This window comes from Mus caroli, chromosome 11, assembly GCF_900094665.2.
Source record: "Mus caroli chromosome 11, CAROLI_EIJ_v1.1, whole genome shotgun sequence".
Taxonomy (NCBI): domain Eukaryota; kingdom Metazoa; phylum Chordata; class Mammalia; order Rodentia; family Muridae; genus Mus; species Mus caroli.
The window spans coordinates 38,419,930-38,440,580 of record NC_034580.1 but is presented as its reverse complement, the minus strand read 5'-3'; the positions used below and the strand labels follow the sequence as shown (position 1 = coordinate 38,440,580).

Below are 20,651 nucleotides of genomic sequence, written 5' to 3'. Positions count from 1 at the left end.
TCTTTCTTTCTTTCTTTCTTTCTTTCTTTCTTTCTTTCTTTCTTTCTTTCTTTCTTTCTTTCTTTCTTTCGTTCAAGACAGGGTTTCTCTGTATAGTCCTGGCTGTCCTGGAACTCACTCTGTAGACCAGGCTGGCCTCGAACTCAGATACCTGCCTGCCTCTGCCTCCCAAGTGCTGGGATTAAAGGTGTGCACCACCACCACCCAGCAGGTCATGACATCAAATAAGAACTTTTCTTTAGAAAGGTCACTTCAAATGTGCACTAATTGTCTGTCTGTCTTAGAAATAGGATGAATCAGAATTGCCCATAATTTAATGAAGGGGGTGGCTATGATTCCAATTCACTCTGTTTGCTGAGTGTTAAGTAAGCTTACTCATAATAGAGCTGAGATGAAAACCTGAGGCTGGAGACCAAGATGGGCTTGATTTGTAACTGAACAGGATTTTGAGGTCAGCATAAACATTGCCTTATTTGATTTTGGGAACATCCTAGTAAGAATTTTATGTATTTTCAGGTGATTAAAAAAGGGATAAAAAGAGATTAATCATATTATGAATTAATAAGCCAACAGCATAGCTATACACCTATCTTTTCAGACTTATTGTCCAGCCCCTTCCTGAACAATTACCCAAAGATGATGTTTTACTAATACCAGATTCTTGGCTATACATGAAGAGAACATATCACTGTCTCTTTCTATCCATGTCATAGGCAGTGAGTTCATTATCTGCTTTCCTTATTGCTCTGGAATGAATGTAGAACTTGTTTTAGAAACCGCTAGCCAGTGCAGAACACCATAGTCTATGTTATAGGGACAGTTTGGGGTTAGACCATCTCGCCCATTGCCATCAGCTAAGGGTCCTCTATCAAATTTATATTGACTAGAAGAGATTTTTTTTTGTTTTGCTTTTTAAATCACTGCTGCCAGAATGCTTCCAATCTCCTTCCCTATGTCCTTGGGACTGGGGGCATTCATTATTAGACACATAAGATGACTGCCATATCTAGAACTGTGAAGTTCCAAAGACATAGAGACTAGGTCCAATGAGACTTCATTTAAGTAACTGAAAAAATATCATATAAAAATTTAGAAGAGCACTTCACTCAGAGGTGTAGAATTAAAGAAGAGGGTTCCGGGAACAGAACTTTGGTTCTCTGTATGAGCAGCAAGAACTCTTTAACTGCTTAGCCATCTCTCCAGGTCCACACTGTGGCATTTTCTAGGATTTGTGATGCTATGTTTCTGAATATGTGTAGAGGAAGGAGTGGAGCAGGAGTCAGCAGACTCCAGCTCTGGCCTTGACCTCCAGGGACTGCTGTGCAATTTGAGAGACTGAGTTCGGAGTCTTCATTTGCTATTGGATGTCTAGCAATGACTTTGAAGGGATCAAAAATGAAAAGAAAAAAGTCAGAACAAAGTATAACTCTCACACCGGAAACACGGAAGTAATCTAAGGGACAGAAGCAGCTAGACAATTTGGATATAGATATTCACTTCCCAGCTCTTTAAAATTCCTTTTTGACTCCTGCTAAAATATTTTCTCTCACCTTTCTTCAAGTGCACAAAGCCTAAAAGACCTAAGCCTTTTATCTTTCTAGTTTATGGAAGTACACACATAACAAATATTTATTCTTTCTTTTAGCTCTATAATTGGAAAAGCGTGCATAATGAGGAGGCTGCTGGCTCTTAGCCATGGCCCTGACAAATGGAGGAGGGAGGGGTCCCGGGGAACTGAGGAGTGTGCCAGCCATGTGGGATGGATTCTTTAATTCAAGCTAATCATTGCCATGAGGAAACCCTGAATTAGTACAGGGGATGCTTCTAATTCCATTTGCAGAAGAGGATAAATTAAAGAACCTCCAAGTTTCCAAACGTGGAACATGTGGAATATACAACATTTGGAAATGACAAGTATATGCTGACCGAACATTGTGTGAGCACCATTTTGAGCACTCTTCACACTTTAATATTTTAAAATTAATTACAGGGTTTCATGTAACTTGGTCTGGCCTCAAACTCACTAAGTAGCAAGTTCTGGGATTATAGGTGTGCAATATCTTACTTGGTTTATGAGGTGCTGGGATGAAAGCCAGGTCTCATGTTTGCTAGGAAAGCACTCTTCCAACTAAGCTACACTCTTGACCCCAACTAATCAGGATTATAGAGGCTCTGCTATATCCTAGAGCCTTGTCTTATTTTCCTGACATAATTTGTTTGTGATTCAGTGAATACAGGCAGGTACTTACTATTGAGCTGCTGAAGGCCACAGGAGGCTGTGAGGTTTCCCACCTCCCCACAGATCTTTGTCGGCAGTGGCTCTGTATAGGAACGCGGGCACTATAGCATCTTCTCAGAGGCTGGGCACCTCCTTGGCTTCTCATCGTTGTTGAGCCCTGGGCCCATCTAGGTGGGAAGGACAGACATTGGTACTGGGCCCACTCCTCACCATCTGAGTCCAGCTCCTTTGGCATCTCCAGTCTTTTGGCTGTAAGAAAGGAATCTTGTCATGTCCTGGCTGAGCTGTGTTTGGGGGATGCTAGACTTCAGGGGTTGGGGTAGAGTGTAAGAAAGTTTTATGGAAAACTGTATCTGGGTTGCTTAGACTGGAGAAAGTATGTGACCTTGTTCTTTGACTCCAACTCAGGATCATTTTGAAGATTTAGTAACCTAATTTGTAACAATGACTAGCAAGCTGGGTACCTGTAGCAGTAGCCTTTACATTATTAAAAAGAAATAAGAGGCTCCCATGTAAATGGTGAATGATCACCATAGTAAAGTGGATAGAGTCATCTATAATATCTCCTGCTTTCTCTTTATCGTGTGTGTGTGTGTGTGTGTGTACTATTTAGTTCTATAGGTTACCTTCAGACATGAAAATTAACAGTCCAGACTGGTTCACGTTCTAAACCAAAACACTGACTTGGTGAAATCTAAGACATCTGTTAAAATGGAAGGCATTTTCTAAATATGCCAAATTTGACCCTGTACCTATATCTAGATCTGCTCTGACACACCAGGTAATATCACTGAAGAAATTTCTCAGCCTGGCTTCATGACTGATACACAGTTGGGATCCATTCCACCTTAGCCCATCTTTGATGTAAACATACTTTGCTGTGTTGAGGGGTAAAGAAACTTGCCAAAATGCCACAGAACTCTCTCTCTCTCTCTCTCTCTCTGTGTGTGTATTGGGGGGATTGGATCAGGATAGTGTCCTTGTTCCCCTGTTCTCTTAAGAGAGCAGGGCACTTATGGACCCTCATACCATTTTCTTGGTGACAATATTCGCTGCCCACAATGGTACAACGCCTGAACACCATCTTGTTTTCCGTCAGGGTCCCTGTCTTGTCAGAGAAGATGTACTGGATCTGGCCCAGGTCCTCTGTAATATTTAGAGCTCGGCATTGAATGGACAAATCAGTTTCTTCATCATATAGGTCAAGGTCGTTGTGAAGGAGGAACACTTGCCCAAGTTTTACCAGCTCAATGGACACATACAAGGAGATCGGGATCAACACCTGAGGGGAGATAGATTTACACTGTGTCATAAACTGGCTTGATCCCTGCTCCCAGATCCTCAACATTGGGTAACAAAGGCATTTGAAAAAAGATGAGGACAGCTCACAACATGATTTTTTTTCTGAGAAATTATGTGTCTCTTGGAATCCCCAGGGCAAATGGAGAGGAGACATGCCTCCTCAGTCCCTGTTGCCTGGAGTGAGGCAGACACTCCTCACTGGTTGTTCACCACAGCATGACGGAGTATAGAAGTTCTAGCACCACCTTTGAGAGACCTCTGAGATTTTCAGATCTCTATATCATGGAGATTCACAGGCACCATTGTGAGTGTTCAGGTTTTTGCTGATTATGTTCACTAGTCCAGTGCCTGATGGATTAATCTAACTTCTGATTCTTTTCTATCCCTAACTCTTGGGGTGAGAGTCCTTGGTAGCTCCCTGTGCTGTTTAATTTTCCTTTGGTCATGGGTTTTAGTGGTTTTCCTGTTCTGTATCTGGCAAAGGGATGCACACATGTTGTTGCCTCACTCTTTAAACCCTCTCCAGCAGCTCTCTGAGGGGTTGTCTTGACATTACCTTCAATGTGAATACTTGATAGTCTATCAGAAAGCGGTAACGATCTTCCCATCTTGTCCTTGTTACTTCTTTCTGAGGCTAGCACTTATTTTCTTTTAAAGCTGTAGAGTTAGAGAGCTCCTACCTGGAGTAAGATGATCATTGTGAGGAACATATAGAAGCCTCCAAGGGCAAGAGAGAGGAAGTTCCCATCGGCATCTGGCACATCAAAGGGAGGATGCTCTTTAAAGGTACCGTTCCAGAGGCTGTGGCCTGAGAAGAAGCAAAACTAGGCTTGAGACACAATCTCTCCTTAGTCCTTAAGTTATCAGGTACCTTTAGACAGTTCTGAGTGGGTACTTGAAGAGCCCATTTCTATTTATTTATTTATTTATGTATGTATGTATGTATGTATGTATGTATGTATGTAATTTATTCACTTTACATATTGCTCACTGCCCCCCTTTCTGCTACCCCCTCCCACAATCCTTCCCTCCATCCCCCTCCATTTCTCCTTTGAGTGGGTGGGTGGGGGCCCTGGGTATCCCTCTACTCTGGCACATCAAGTCTGGATGCGAGTCTAGACACATCCCCTTCACTGAGGACTGACAAGGCAGTCTAGCTAGAGGTACATATCTCATAGCCTGGCAATAGCTTTTGCGAGAGCCCCTGGAAGAGCCCATTCTTATTCCACATGACACAGTGCTGTCTGCTCCTCCCCCTCTCTTCCCTCAGTTGACAGTGGTCCTTCCTGTACCCCATTCTTTATTCTTTAGCCCCTTGATGGAATGAGGGACACTAATTCTCTTTTTACTGGGGAAGATTAGCCTGAAGATGACCTATATTTTGATGGGACATGTAGTTTTCTGTCATGTTGTAAGAAGTGTGTGGTTGGGCCATCTTGACCCATCTGTCCTCCCATTTTCCTTCTCCTATCCACCTGTAAATCCAGGCATCCGCCACCGAATTCTTCCCAATCTTCCCTCCTATATCAAATTATTATTTGCATCTGTCCTGGGTTTTGATATTAATAATTCCCACTAAACAAAGGACCATGACCCTGAAGGTCCATGAGGGTGTATGTGCCAGAACACAGAGTGCTATAAGATGTTATGTGAGTTCCACAGAACTCACACCTTAAATACTTTGAACTCTTTGTTTCCTTATTTGATAAAGGGGTGATAACCCATTATCACAGGATTATGTAAGGTGAGCTACATGAATGTCCTGGAATGTTAATTAGTGATAGCTATCCTATCCTATTGTGAAACTGGAATAATCTATTGTACAGAATTCTATGCTGGCTAGTTTTCTGTCAGCTTTAAAACAAAGAAGAGTAAACCTCAACTGGGAAAATTCCCCTACTAGATTTGCCTATGGACAAATCTGTGGTACATTTTCTTGATTGATGATTGATGTGGGAGGTGCCCGCTCACTGAGGTGATACCATCCAGGGGCAGATAGTCCTGGATGGTATAAGAAATGAGGCTGAGCAAGCCATGAAGAAGAAGGCAGTAAGTAGCACTCCACCATGACTTCTGCTTCAGCTCCTACCTCCAGGTTTCTGCTCTGACTTTCCTTAATAATGGACTGTGATGTGGAATAAATCTTAACTAAACCAAACATTCTTAGCTTCAGGACACAAACTGTAGAGTCACATAAAGAATATGTCATCCTGCCCGAAGCATCCCCCTACCACCTGCTGAAACTGGGCCATATTCTTCATAGTCAATTGGGAAGACAGGGGAATTACAGACATGCTATAATTTCATGGCGATAGTATAGAGCACAGGCTTGCACAGAGGAGGGGGCACTACAGTAAGAAAGATGAGAGAGCTGAGGAAGTCAGAGTAGCTAGCAAGTGAAACAGGTGGCCCCAGGGGTCTTAGAGCCTGGGCCAGTGTGTATGTGTGTGTGTGTGTGTGTGTGTGTGTGTGTAAGGGCATTATGGGCAAAGCAGGAAGACACACCTTGATATAAAGACAAAGAGAACACTTGGTAAGGAACCTTGGAATAACAGTTGCATGGGAGAACTTTCTCCTCTTCATAGGCTATGCTTTAGTAAGGCAGCAAAGAGTCCTGTTTCATAAAAGTGGCTATTTGCCCCCTTCTCCATTGCTATTCTCTCTTTATCATTTTGGAGAGCCAGCAAAGCTAATTCCAGGTGGCCTGTGCCTTATCTCTGCATGACCATGGAATCACTAACTTTTTTTTCTTCCTGGAGACACAGTGATCTCAAATGTCCTTTTAATTCTAGTATGTCTGAAAAATCTACTCAATCTGGAGACATAGCTCCAATGGCCGTATGGGCATGGGTAGGAGTTGTGTTCTTGCTATGGTTTCCTCTGTCTTCTTCTGCTGCCTTTCCAGCTGTGAGCTACCTACTCAGGCACAGCTGTTAGACTCCCATGGGAGGTACATTAAATAAACACTCCTGATCTCAGTGAGACAAGCTCTAGTGCCTCACTATACTGACACACTAGATCTCTCTCTCTCTCTCTCTCTCTCTCTCTCTCCCTCCCTCTCTCTCTCTCTCTCCCTCCCTCTCTCTCTTTCTCTCTCTCTAGAGATTTTAAATATTTTAAAAATAAGGCTGGCAGCAAACATCATTACTGCTTTCTAGACCAGGGTCATCAGTTTTTCTTCTCGATCTTCTGTGATTGATTATGGGGTCTCCTTTAGCTTTCTGTGAACCAGCCATAGATTCAAGATGATTGTTAAGAGCTCCATGAAGGACCCTTTCTTGTCTCTGCTCTGAAGATCAACTTAAATGGCTTTCGCTCACTTCTGCTGTGCCTTCTGAAGCTTGACCTTGCTCCTATGCACTAGATAGGTAACTGCTGTCTGTGTGCAGTCGTTCTCCTCCCACCTCTGTGCCTTCCTCACTGCTCATGTGGCTAAGTACAGTCTTTCTGTCCCTAGAATTCCCTGCCTCATTGTTCTCCTGAACTTTGTCTGCCACCTATCTTCTGTACCAAATATCTACCTCATCTAGGAACAAGTTAGAGCAGGTACCTCTCCAGGAAAGACTGCTCTCAGTGCTCTCACTGTTGTTTCTACATACGTTCTAACCTGTGGGTCCTGGAAAGAGGCTGTTTTATGAGGCAGAAAGGAATCTGCGGATGTGATTAGCTCATGAAATTTGAAATGAGGAGTAGCCTGGGTTCTCTTGGTGGGTTCAAGGATGTAATTACAAATGTGTTTATAAAGGGAGATACTATAGACAAGGCTGGGGAGATGTGAACAGAGACTAAAGGATACTGCTCTTGTTAGCAACAGAGACAAGCAAAAAGCTTCTAGAAACCCACAGACAGGACTGGATTCCTCCTTCTGTCTCTTCAGAAAGACTCATATCTGCAGAAATCATGACCTTAACCCAATAAAATTGGACTTCTGATGTTAAGGGCAGAATTCTGCAAAGAGAATTTTTGCTATTTTGAACCTCTCGGTATGAGTTAATTTCACTTCAACAGCAGACAACTAATGCAGTAGCCATGGACTGTCCTCTGTTGAGTAGGATAGGCTGAGCTTTTGAGTCTGTTCCTGTTTGACACCTCCTAGGCAGATTGTGGGCTTTTCAAGGGTCAGTCCTGTGAGTCACTCATCTACTATCCTTCCATGCTCAGAGAACACTTGGGTTCCAGGAGATATTTTTAACCAATCAGTGATCGACAGTATTGCTAATATATTTAAGAACATATGCACTTTCAGGGAATTTTCATAGTACCCCACTAAAGTAGGCAATATGGACTTGATTTTTCTTTTAGGAAGTTAAAGCTCAGAATTGTGACTTGCCCAAAGAAACAGATTTCTGTGTTGCCTTTTGCAGAACATCCCATACCTACAGCTCCAATGAGGCACATGAGGAAGAGGAGGCCGATGCAGAAGAAGATATCTGTGTTGATGCGCCGCTCGATTTTGCTGCGTTTGTATCGGGGGCCACTATTGTTCAGCATGGCTTTTGTTTCATGGCCTTTGAGAGAAAATTGGAAAAATCAGTTTCTTGGTTCCTACAGGAGCTTTTAATAAAAGCGAGGTTTCATTTGCTATGTTGAACCTGTCCTGCTTCAGAAAGTCTGCTCAGAACAGGTAGCAGAAGCCTCGCATAGTCAGTCATCAGACCTCACATAGTCAGTCAGGAGGACTCAGTTGTTGAGCATCATCTCCATGCCAGGCATTGTGGTGGACAGCACCAGACCTCCTATGCTATGGGATACACATTGCATCACTCTAGAAAGAACCCCCTTATTTTTAGATACTACTCATCTGCGTGGTTAGCATGACAGTGCTGTCTGGAGAAAGGGATCCTCTTCTAATTTGCATAGAACATGATCTTTCAGCTCTTTTAGGCTCATGGTAGGATATAATAATATAACAGGTGGCTCACTGTCTGGTGGAGACACAAACCAATAAGATCAGTGTAGCTATTCATTTGCCCTGCCACAGTTGAAAAAGCCAACCAGTGGGAGCAAGATAAGTGTATCACAAACACATGTTTCTAAGGAAGGCCCCTCTCCCTGAATCCTGACTGGTGGGATAACTTGGTACAGATGTTTGTGGATTACAAGTTTAAAAGATCTGTAGCATTCCTACTTGGGGTCACAGTCTCAGCTCCTGAACCTGACCTGTGTCTCTGGTCCATCAGTCCTGAGGTATGTGTACAATAAACTATCCCTGCTTGATTAGAAAACAAAACAAAACAAAACAAGTCCCCCAAGATCAATGATCACAGTAGCCAAAGGGCTAAGGTAGACACACGGTGGCAGGTAGACAAGTGATCAGCAAGAGCTTCTTTGGAGAGAGTCACTTGACTCTAGCTGCATATGTATCAAAAGATGGAAAGAGAGGCCCATTGGACTTGCAAACTTTATATGCCTCAGTACAGGGGAATGCCAGGGCCAAAAAGTGGGAGTGGGTGGGTAGGGGATTAGGAGGAGGGTATGGGGGACTTTTGGGATAGCATTGGAAATGTAAATGAGGAAAATACCTAATAAAAAATATATATTAAAAAAAGAGTGAAAGAAGAGTTCACTCTTCAGAGAAGAGAGATTTAGAGCGAAGAAATGCATGTGCAAGGGGCCTCCAGGAGGATGATCTGGGGCCAGTAATTTCCCTGTTTATTTCCTTGTGTCTAAGGTGCTGACACTTCATGCAGAAGAGAAGTGGAGCCAAAATCTCTCACCCTACTATTTACCAGCTACACTTCCACATCATATCTTGCTCAAAGGAAAAAAAAAAAGCCAAACTTGGAAGACTATCAGTTTTCCTGGTTACTTCTTTTCTAGCTGGGGAAACTGAGGATCAGGCTAGAAGGAACTTATCCAACGGGAAAGGATAACTTAACACTGGAATCGCCTGGGAAGCCAGGCTCCCATTTTCCACCAACTTGTGATGCCCAGGGAACTTCAGGGGAGGTGCTGAGAAACTAACATGTGGCCTTCAGACTGTGACTCTTCTTAGGAGCTGCTGGATTTTAATGTCTGTGTGTGCTCAGCACCTGTCAAAGCGAGATGTGTTACTTGTATTTGTGTGTGTGTAAAATTAAAAAAACAAAACAAAACAGTATGCCCGTTCCAGAAGAGATGGCTACAAGGCTACTGAGTTATTTGTCTTGAGGATTCAAGATATCAACAACAGCGGGAATGAACGAGCTCTGATTATTAAATTAGATCAGAGGTACTGCAGCTGTGATGGGCTCTGACAATGATGGGCACAGCCTGCTGCATCCATCTCCCAATATGTGCCTCAAGCTCACCTCCCAGGGTCCTCACCATCTGAGACCACTCCATTCTTTTGGCAGTAAGTGAGGTCAAAGGCAAGGCAGTTAGGAGAGGGGTTAGAGTTGGGACATGCTCTGTGTACATCTGACCCTGGTTCACAGGAAATTCATCTCAAGAGACGTGGGGCCTCAGGCAAATGGATTCTTCTGCACTTGAACTTCTCAGCTGCAAAATGGGATAATGTGTGTGTGTGTGTGTGTGTGCGTGTGCGTGTGCGTGTGCGTGTGTGTGTGTGTGTGTGTGCATGTGTGTGTGTGTGTATGTGTAATAAACCTACACTTAGAGTCTATTAGCTACAGGTAAGTAGGGGGTCCGATAAATATTTTCTGTGAGGAGCACATACCTCTAGAGCTTATTCTTCTGGAAAACTCTCTCTGGCTCTTTGTGACAAGAGGATTGTCCCATCATGATATGATGCAATTCCTAACTAGAGCTGAGCTAATCAATACCCGTGTTGGGTCCTTACACCTCCTCACACTGTGAGCTAAAATTAGCTCCTGCCTCAGTTATTGTAGTATATAGCAATGTATAGTAATGAAAATGTCTCCACATCCAGAACCAAACAGTGAATAAAGAAAACATTAAAATTATAACTAATAAAAAACCCCACAAAGCCACCAGTAACTGGAGTTCAGCAAGCCTTCCCTTCACTAGATACAGCACTAGGTGACTTGCATGGGATAGGCTGTTTGATTCTCAGGAGTCTATAAAGAAGATACAGATGCTCTTCTTAAACAGGGAAGTAGGAAAGTTGAGCCATGAAGGGAGAAGCTATCCGTTTGTGGAGTTATTATAAAGACCTGCCCATGTTTATGTCCCCAAGCCACCACTGGAGTGATGAACTGAGTCCCTCTTCCTATCTGGTGGGATACATGGTATTGACTCATATCTCATTCTATCTTCTATGAACTGAGTGAGTGAGCTCCTGTCGCCGCCAACCTCTGCAAGCTTAGCTTAGAAATGAAAAGTCGCATGGTGCTGCCCCTAGGAACTCCTGCAAGTTGCCATTGTCTGAAGATGAAGTTAGAGAGGCTGGAGAGGGGAGGCAGGTTGAAAAAGAAACCATATAGAGAAAATGACCTGCGTAGATGACAATGCCAGCCGCCACCTCGGTGTTTCGGATGGTGCAGCCTCGGAGCAGAAGACTCTCGCTGCCAAAGCCAGTCCTGGTCTGATCAGGATGCTCCCTGGGAATGAGGAGAGAAGGTCAGGGTGTGTTTTCTGCTGGTCTCCTTATGTGATTTCTGATCAGTATAATGGAACTGGAAGCTGTGAATGAAAGCAATTCATTCCCCTGTTTCAGGAACCATGGCTGCTCTTGGGAGTCCCAATTCTATGTCCAGGCGAATGTCATCATTGCTGCTGGGGGGGCTGGGTGATGTTGGACCATCAGAGGAAATTGTTCCTTCTGAAGAATGCTTAATTAGCTCACATTAGAGACAGAGCTGTGACAAGAAAAATCCCAGCCTTTAATTCTTACCCTCAAATTGGTTGCAGGGATAAAATGCAAGGAATGAGCTTTTGGGCCTTCCAGGTTTGGTGCTGTGTCTCCCTTGGACTGTGGCCACCACCCCAACCCACCAAGTCTAGCTGCTGGGGATAGGAACCACACTAGGTGAGCATCCTGGTCCATGGAAGATGCCAGATCTTCCTGTCTTTTGTATCATGACACAGATTTAGAGAGTAAAATAAAGCAAGAGGGGGTGGGTTACAGCCTTCTCACATCTGAGCTCCCTCCCACACTGGGTCTCTCTTGCTATATACATTCCTTCCATTACTCAGCCTCTCATTAAGTATGTAAGCCTCCTAGGAGAGCACATTGACCCTTTGTCTTACTACAGGAGGCAGATTCTTAAAGAGGAAGCAAAGTACCTTTCCTCCTCCAGCCTCAGGAAGTATTTCAGCTTTCCACTTCATGTTAGAAAGTTCTGAGGCATAATGACTCCATTTATGACCTTCAGCATGGCATTCTAACTCAATTCCTTTTTCCCTGGGATTTCAGCAGGTTTAAAAGTAACATTCTAGAGCTGCCAAGGGGATAGGAGAGCAGCAATCCTAACACTGAATCCAGGAGAGCAGCAATCCTAACACTGCGTCCCTTCTCCCAGCGGTTCATCAATGCCTCATTTTCCTTTGTGCATCTATGACTTTTTCTCTGTGTTACTGAAGCTGAAGGCAGTTTATAAGCCAGGTCATGCTATCATATCCACTTTAGAGAAAGGAAAGTGGAGGCAAATTCATAGCTCTCCTAAGAGGCAGACTATGTCTTTGATTTTAAAATAGCTTGCTCTTTCATGCTGAGCTCATACGCAACATATGCCCATTGATTGATCAAAAGATTGTCTTTTAAAAAATGTGTTGGCTTAACTCATTTTCATACAGTCTATTTTGATTAAATTCTTTTCCCTTCCCAAGCTGTTCCAAAGCCTCTCCACAGCTTCTTCCACGTAACTTCATGTTTTTTCTCTATCTCTTTCAAAGAAACAAAACAAAAACAAAAAACCAAAAATCAAAACAAATACCAAATAACAAAAAAAATATCAACAAAATGTGAAAATGAAAAGAATACTAAAAAGGTGGACTCTATTTGGCTTGGCTAACTACTCCTGTGCATAGGGCCTGCCCTGAAGTGTAGTTGATACGCTCAGTGCACTCAGCTGAAGAAAACTCCCAGTGCGTATCAATTACAAACAGCTTCCTGTTTGGGGGTGTGACTTTGAGTCCACTTCTGCCTTTCTATGCTAGGATTTTTGAACTTGTTTTTTTGTTTTTGTTTTTGTTTTTTTTTTTTCGACACAGGGTTTCTCTGTGTAGCCCTGGCTGTCCTGGCACTCACTTTGTAGACCAGGCTGGCCTCGAACTTAGAAATCCGCCTGCCTCTGCCTCCCAAGTCCTGGGATTAAAGGCGTGCGCCACCACCGCCCGGCGATTTTTGAACTTGTCGTAGGTCTTATGCATGCTGTCCCCATCTCCATGGATCCATATGTGCCGCAGGGTCACTGTATCTGGAAGATGCTTTTTCTTTGGACTTATCACTACTCCTGCCTCTTAAAATATTTCTGTACTTCCTTCCACATAGATCCCTGAGCCTTGAGGTTTGATAAAGACATCTCATTTAAGGCTGAGTGCTTCAAACTCTCTCTGCATAGTCTAGGTATAGGTCTCTGTGTTAATTACCACCTTCTGAAAGAAGAAACTTCTCTGGTGAGCATTGACTGATCCTCTGTCAGATGTATAATTGATAAAGCTTGTCTTTTTTGATATAGTTTTATTATATAGCTCAAACTGTCTTTGAACTATGATCATCTTTCCTTAACCTCACACTGACTGAGATTACAGGCATGTGCCACAGTGTTCAACATCAATTTTTTAAATGTTAACAATTCCTTATTCTGATTATAAACTGTATTCACTTACATGATTGTGCATGGCTCTGGAAGGTTAGCAGGGTCATTTTATAAAATCTAAAGCTTACAGAGGCTGAGATTTTTTTCCCCAAGGGCTAAACACCTAATATCTTGGGATTCTGGATTGCAGGTGACAGACTGTTTGCAGCTTGTAGTTTATGACAGCCTGATGTAATAGCACAGGGATAGCCAGCTTCCCTCTCTCTCTCTCTCTCACAGTATCCGTTTTTGAATAGATGGGGAAAAAGGTTTAGCTGACGCGTGGCTATTCTTCCATTGAGCACTCTTTGTGAACAGAGATGTTCATGGTCAACATGCAGCATTTATGTCTTCACATTAACAGTTGGGCAGGCAATTTCTTTGTTGTGGGGTTGTCTTATATATTGTAGGGTGTTGGGTGGCATCCTGGCCTCTGTCTACAAAAGAACAGTGGCATAGCTCTCCACCATGACAACCAACACTGCCTTCAGACATTGCCAAAGATTCCTGATTAAGGAGAAGGATATTGTCTCAGACTGAGAACTGTGGTCCTATGGAGATTCATTTGTTTAATCAATTATTTTTTTGAGACAATGTGTCCCTTCTCCTTCTCCTCCTCCTCCTCCTCCTCCTCCTCCTCCTCCTCCTCCTTCTCCTTCTCCTTCTCCTTCTTTTGGTTTTTCAAGACAGGGTTTCTCTGTATAGCCTTGACTGTCCTGGAATTCACTCTGTAGACCAGGCTGGCTTTAAACTCAGAAATCTTCAAATTCTGCCTCCTAAGTACTTGGATTAAAGGCATTCCTGGCCTACCTCCAACTACTAAGTGCTGGAATTAAATTGACATGTCACCATCTCCAATTTATATGGTGATGGGGATTGAACTCAGGATCTTGTATATGCTAGATAAAGACTCTATTAATTGAACTACTCCCACCACAGCCTAAATGGTTGCATGTAAAGTTTCAAGCTCATTATCTTCAAGTAGAATAAGCTATTCATCTTCTAGCTAACCTGTGTAATAACAGGGGATTTCTAACTTAAGGAGATCCATAAAGGCTTCTGGTATACAGAATTATTAGACATTTGGTTTATGGGTGCTGGGCCTAAAAGTTGTCTACTTGTCTGACATAGGTGGGGATATAGGCCAAGATGGTAGAATCTTTTATAATTTTGGGGTTGCCCATGGCCTGGCTAGTTAGACTTCAAGGTTTCTCTTCAAGGCCTGGAGGCTGAGGGAAGACAGTTCTCTAGGAGCAGCAGCCAGAACAAAGGGGCCCTGAGATGAGTGGTGCTGGACAGTGCTATCTGAAGTCCATGTGGGTAGGAAGGCCTGAGGCTGCAGTGACAGTGAGACAGGACACGTGTTAGTAGCATGAGTTCGATGGAGAAAGAGCCAAGGGGAAAACCAGGCCATGAGTCTCATCTCTAGTAGAATAAGGAGATTGGTTCAAGGTACAGGTGCCTTGGAGCAACCAAATCCAGCAACTCAGGCAGGAGGGGTATTGGGCTTGCCAGAAACAATGAACAGATTTTTCCATGATAGATGCATACAAAGGACTCTTCCCCAGTTCCCATATTTCTCTCATTATCCCTTACTGTGCATTTAAAAGATAAATAGCTTCAAGGGTACTGTATGCATCTTCTGTGTTCTTCTTTTCTCTCTCTCACATTCCTCCTCATATCACACATGGGCTGAGTAGGAGTCTGGGAAAGAAGAACCATCCCAGTAGACTGGAACCCTATTGGTAAGGAGTGGGCACAACACAACTGAGCTGTGGGAAGCAGGGAATTGAAAACACATCAATTTGGAGATGTTTGCTACCTGCTGTGAAATGTTGGGTGAATTCAAAAGTCTAGAGCATAAGATTCTCCATCTGAGACATGGAGACCATGGTCCCTACTTCCTTGGTGGCTGTAAAGACCACATAAGATGGTATTTTTGAGATCTCCCGTGGCACTGGAGAAGACTAGACATTTACTGATATCCATCCTCTTGACTCTTACTGTATTTATTTATAGCAAATAGATCAGCTGTTTGACGTGGGCCAGAATTACAGTAAAATTCTGAGGCTTAGTCAAAGTTGAAGAATAACAACAATTCTAACACAAACATCAATGACTAACTGGGCATTTTTGGCGCAGTTTTGCTAATTTGAGCTCTGCATATGATATACAGTTTGGTTCTTAGGGAAGAGAAGTCCTGCTATATAGGTATTATAAATTTTACTCTGTAAAGATGGCAACCAAGGAACACATAGGTGAATAAAGTGATCCAGCTCACACTGTTTATTGTTGGGAGAACTATAACACAAGCCCAGGTCTGTAAACCTCAGACATCTGTAACCAAGTCTGTAAAAATCAAACATCTGTAACCTTAGGATCTGGGTATCTTAATGGTCCAGTCATCTCAAGGAAATACACTTTCCCACAGAAGAGAAGATGGTTCCTAGTAGCCCAGGGGCCCTGGATACTTACATATAACCCTTAAACTTGCTGAGATGGTTGTTGGGCTTTTCACACACGATGGTACTGTGGAAGTGCTCTGGTTGGAACCGCACCTCCTGGGAAAGAGAAGAAGACCTGTGAGGCAGTTGCATCAAAGGGATCTAGCCTGCATAGGCTCCCAAAGAAAGCTAATTACTGCTCTGGGCATCACAAATGCAGCCACTGTGCTTTGTCACACCGTGACGCTTGAAGCATGCCAGGTTAAAGATACCTCCTCATTAAGAAGAGGGAAGTCAATAAGAACACGGAGTTGGGTATAGATTAAAGGCAGGTGGGTGCAGCACAAATCGGTCTTGCACAACTCTCCTCTCGCCCACAGGCTCATGCAGTCTTGCTCCCTCCCTCTTCCATGAAGTTCCCTGAGTACTGATAACATGAACATTCAGCTAAAATAGCTGTAGATTCCTATCTAGAGCCTATGGTCGCCATAGTCCTAGGCTTTTCACAAGGTTAGAAATACCAGGCTTAAAATCCCTCCCATGGGAGGCTTGTATAGATGACCCACCCATAGCTATTCAGCTCTGCCGTTTCTTGTGTTTGTTGCTTTGACCTCATGAGTTTCCTCATTGACCATCACCCACTATAAGAAGAAACTTCCCTGACCACAGTTGAGGATAGCACCAATCTATGAATATAAAAAAAAAATGTTTAGAATTGTAAGGAGTAAATGAATTTCTGAACGAATGTGTGTTGTGAACATGGGCACAGCCATGTAAGAGATCAATGCTTAGGCACAGGGAAGCAGCTAAACCTTCCTCTGGTGAGTGTGAGTGTTGATAGTGTATTCACATAAGTCTCCTTCCCAGGTTTATGGTTTACAGACTGGTGCCCTATAGAGACCCCTCACACCAAGATTAGCTAAACCTTCCTCCTTGTTCAGCTTTATACAATAATGCTACCTCCTTGCTAATATGTGTATAATAACTCAGCCTCCTTGTTTAACTCTAGGCAATTAATTTTACCTACTTCCTTGTTCAGTTGTTCATGATAAACACACTGAGCTTCCAGGGTGCTACACCTTCCCCATCTCAGAGCCCAGATAACTTGATCCCAGCTTTACTGTACATGTCTCTGTCATGTCTTCACTTCCTTGTTAGCCATAGGTTGGGTTTTGGGACTCAAGCTGTGTAAGGACACGGCATGGAATGCAGTTTGGTAGCATGATCATTCAGCAAAAAATAACTGTAGACTCTTGCTTGTCTAAGGCCTATGATAGCCATAGCCCTAGGTTTTTGACAAATTTTACAATACCAGCCTTAAAATCCCTCCCTCTCATGAAGCAGGCCATGCACATATGGGCAGCACTAATTGGATTCAGGGGTTATTAATAACAGTAAATAAAGATATGATGTTGGGAGAGAGATTGGGTTGAAGACACTGGGGAGGACTTGGAAAAGGGTAATCATGAGTAGATATGATTAATATTCATGGTATAAGTGTATGACACTGTCAAAGAATAAAAAAAATACAAAAAAGCAACATGTGGTACTGATGTTTCTCTGGCATCTCTGGGTTTGTGGGTAGTATAGAGCTGCCCAGTGATGGACAATCTAAGTCTGCTTTGTCATTATGGAAGCCACCAGTGTGGCCACTGAGCATGTGAAATATGCTGGTTTGTCCTAGATTTATTTTTAAATGTAATGGAATTTAAACTAAACTTGAATATTTACATGTGGCTAGTGGCTACCATACTGGACGACACAGGAATATATGGGGGAAAGGAAGGGCTTTTCATGGTAATGGTAATAATTTCTGCTCTCAGAACACTGAGGCAGAAGAGTCACAAGTTCAATGCTAAGCTGGCTACTTAGTAAGCCAGGGTCTTAATACCAACAGCAGTAAAATAAGGGGTGATGGGCACACTAACTACATGCCTCTCTATTATACATGCTGTATGTATAGAATACTTCCAGGACTTAGAAATAGCTACATACATATGCATGTATTCATATACAGTTTTACATTTCAAAAATGAGTTCATGGTCTTATATCTGAAATACTCCTTCAAACAACATGCATGCATGTGATGTACATGTATGTTGCATGTGTGTAGGTTAAAAGTGAATATCTCATGCCTTCCTTAATGTTTGATACCTTATTTATTTTGAGACAGTGTGTCTTACTGAATCACGGATGAGACTAGTCCAGCTGGCCCACATGATCTAGCTCTTTCCAGCCCACTCTGTCTAGCACTGAGATGACAGGCAGACACTGCTATGCCCAACTTTTCACATAGGTGCTGGGATTTCAAGTCATGTCCTCACGTACTTATAGCAAGCATGTTACTTACTGAGCCCTCTTTCCCAGCCTGCCTTGAACAGTTTGAATGTCAATTTAAATATTTTTATGAACACCTGAAATAGAATATATATAATGTGTATACACACACACACACACACATATATACTATTTCTTTTAGTTCTTTTCTGATTGAATATTTGTATCATTTGTTTTGACTATAGAAACTCTCCTTGAAGTTGTTTCAGATATAGTATAATAGGAGTAAAATAAGCCAGAGATGGTAAGATATTGCTTTCCAACTCTAGTGCTCAGCAAAGCATTTAACACTTGAGCCTTGGTTTCTTTATCTGTAGAATGTAGCTAATATCACCAGCCCTGCCTATCCCATTGGTGCCTTAGAAGATAGAATCTATTCAGAAGAATTCTGCAATGCATATCATTCTATCCAAACAGAAGGCAGCAATGCTGAAGACCATAGCGGGCATGGTTCCTGGGTAGAGTTTTGAACATATGAGCGAGTAAATTTGTCATTCAGGGTTGTAAGCTACAGCTGTTCAAAGGGGCAATTTGATTAGAAGAAATGATAGCATTTCCTGTCTTTGTGTAAATATACTGTCCATTACACCCATGGGGGTGCCAACATAAATAAACTCTCTACTCACTTGAAATAAATTGCCCATCTAGGAGTTTCTAAAAATATGGCTCTTGTCCCTCCAGGTATTGATTCTTTCAGGGACAAACAGTGAGTCCCGAGATGATGACAAATCATGCTGTAATTTGTGGGCTGCTTTTGCACTCTTGATTAAGCCATGTGCTTTGGTCCTGACCCATACCACTCAGCTCACTGCTGGGTTTCAGAAAGGAGTGGCAGGTAATAATCCTGCAGCAGCTCGGAGTCCCTGTTGCCACTGAATCACGCCCTGTGGGGCTCCGGCCATGGCCATGGTGAAGGTCGACTCTCTTGCCCTGTGCTTGCTCAGAGCAAAGCTGCTGTGTCTTTTCTCTGACTCCTTCTTTTCAGGCACTGCCCATGGCTCTTCTGTCTTCATCTTGTGGAGGGCTGGTTTTTCCCTCTCTTGCTACCTGTGTCCTTGGTTCCTTCTTGCACTCTCCAAAATAGATGCAGAAGACACAAGAGCCCTGCTTTTGCAAATGTTTATTATTATTTTTAAAGTATGTGTATGTGATATGTACATGCGCATGAAGATACCCTAAGATGAAAAAAAAAGTGTTGTATCCCCTTGAGCTGGGGTTACATTCAGCTGTGATCATTCTGTTGTGGTTATGGGAACCAAACTTAAGTTCTCTGCAAGAGCGGTACATGCTCTTTTAACCATTGAACTATCTTTCAAACCCCCAATACTGTGTCCTCTAAACATGATCATGTGGCCCTACTTCCCGTAAGGACAAGATGTGGTTCCTCCAGGGAAGCTTTTGTGACTGCCAAAGGATGTATGTAATTACCAGGCCATCTAACATCAACCAGGCTCAGCAACTTTGATTCTCCTCCCAGGTAGGACAGGGCTCATCTCACCAACCTCCAGATTATACTATTTGATGGATAAAGTTAATCTAAGCAGATACTTGTTTTTAATTGTCCCCCCCCCATAAGCTGCTGCTCTTTGATGAGAGTCCCACTGATTACAACCAAAGCACAAGGAGAGATAAACCTCTTTCAGAGGAGGGTATACGTCTCTGCAGGGCTTTAGGGAAGGCCAGACTATTTTTCTCTCTGTCAGGCACATGCTAATAAGTTCCCAAGGTAAATTTAGGAGGTGTGGGCAAGTGTACAGTTGAGAATAAACAGAACATCATCTCATGGTTGGCATGTAACAGATTTGCCTATGGGACAATCTGTGGGGCATTTCTTGATTGATTTGGAAGGGCCCACAGTGGGTAGTGGCATCCCTGGGCTGGTGGTCCTAGGATGTATAAGAAAGTAAAGTTAGCAAACCAGGAGGAGTAAGCTAGTGAACAGAACCCCTCCATAATCTCTCCTTCTATTCCTGCCTTGAGTTCTTGTCCTGATTTCCCTTTATGATGAATAAGCTGTAAGATGAAATAAACTCTTTTTAACCCCAACTGCTTTTGGTCATGTCTTGACTATGGCGAGAATGCAAACTAGGACAGCTGACTCACAAAAACTGTCTTCAAAGTTGAGGTCTCATGCATTCATTCTTTTCTCTTTCATGATTTTGAGTATTTATTGGATATCAGGACATGGATCTTGGGGAAAGGGAAAGAGATTCAGAGAGGAGGAAGTGGGTATTGACACAACAATTTCTATAGCGATAAACGACACCCAGTTCCCAGTCTTGCTCAGGTGTGTCCATTTGGTACCTTTGAAAGCAAAACAAAGTGGTCCAAAAGTCAAGGTGTCATAACTTCCCAGGTTGTGTTGTCTTACTCTTTGCTGACCTTTGTCTCAGATACAGCAAGCTGGCCACTGTCAAGGCCACCAGGAAATGCAATCTAAAGCAATCTGGCTGGATCATATTGTCACAGTGAGAACAGGTTAGGACAGGAAACCCCTTACATGTTCTTCCAGTTTTACTTTTTTTTTTTTTTTTTTTTTGGTTTTTCAAGACAGGGTTTCTTTGTATAGCCCTGGCTGTCCTGGAACTCACTTTGTAGACCAGGCTGGCCTCGAACTCAGAAATCCG

General features: G+C 42.9%; 1 protein-coding gene across 1 annotated transcript in view; it reads right to left on the bottom strand.

Moving 5' to 3' along the window:
- Window positions 1-20,651, bottom strand: part of Atp10b (ATPase phospholipid transporting 10B (putative)) — a 108,462-nt gene that overhangs the window by 53,903 nt on the left and 33,908 nt on the right. The window contains exons 4-9 of the mRNA XM_029483189.1: window positions 15,718-15,803; window positions 10,937-11,043; window positions 7,918-8,049; window positions 4,222-4,349; window positions 3,269-3,521; window positions 2,250-2,488 (exon numbers count right to left, since the gene is read on the bottom strand). Coding sequence (XP_029339049.1) covers window positions 2,250-2,488; window positions 3,269-3,521; window positions 4,222-4,349; window positions 7,918-8,049; window positions 10,937-11,043; window positions 15,718-15,803 — 945 coding nt within the window. The remainder of the gene's footprint in view (window positions 1-2,249; window positions 2,489-3,268; window positions 3,522-4,221; window positions 4,350-7,917; window positions 8,050-10,936; window positions 11,044-15,717; window positions 15,804-20,651) is intronic.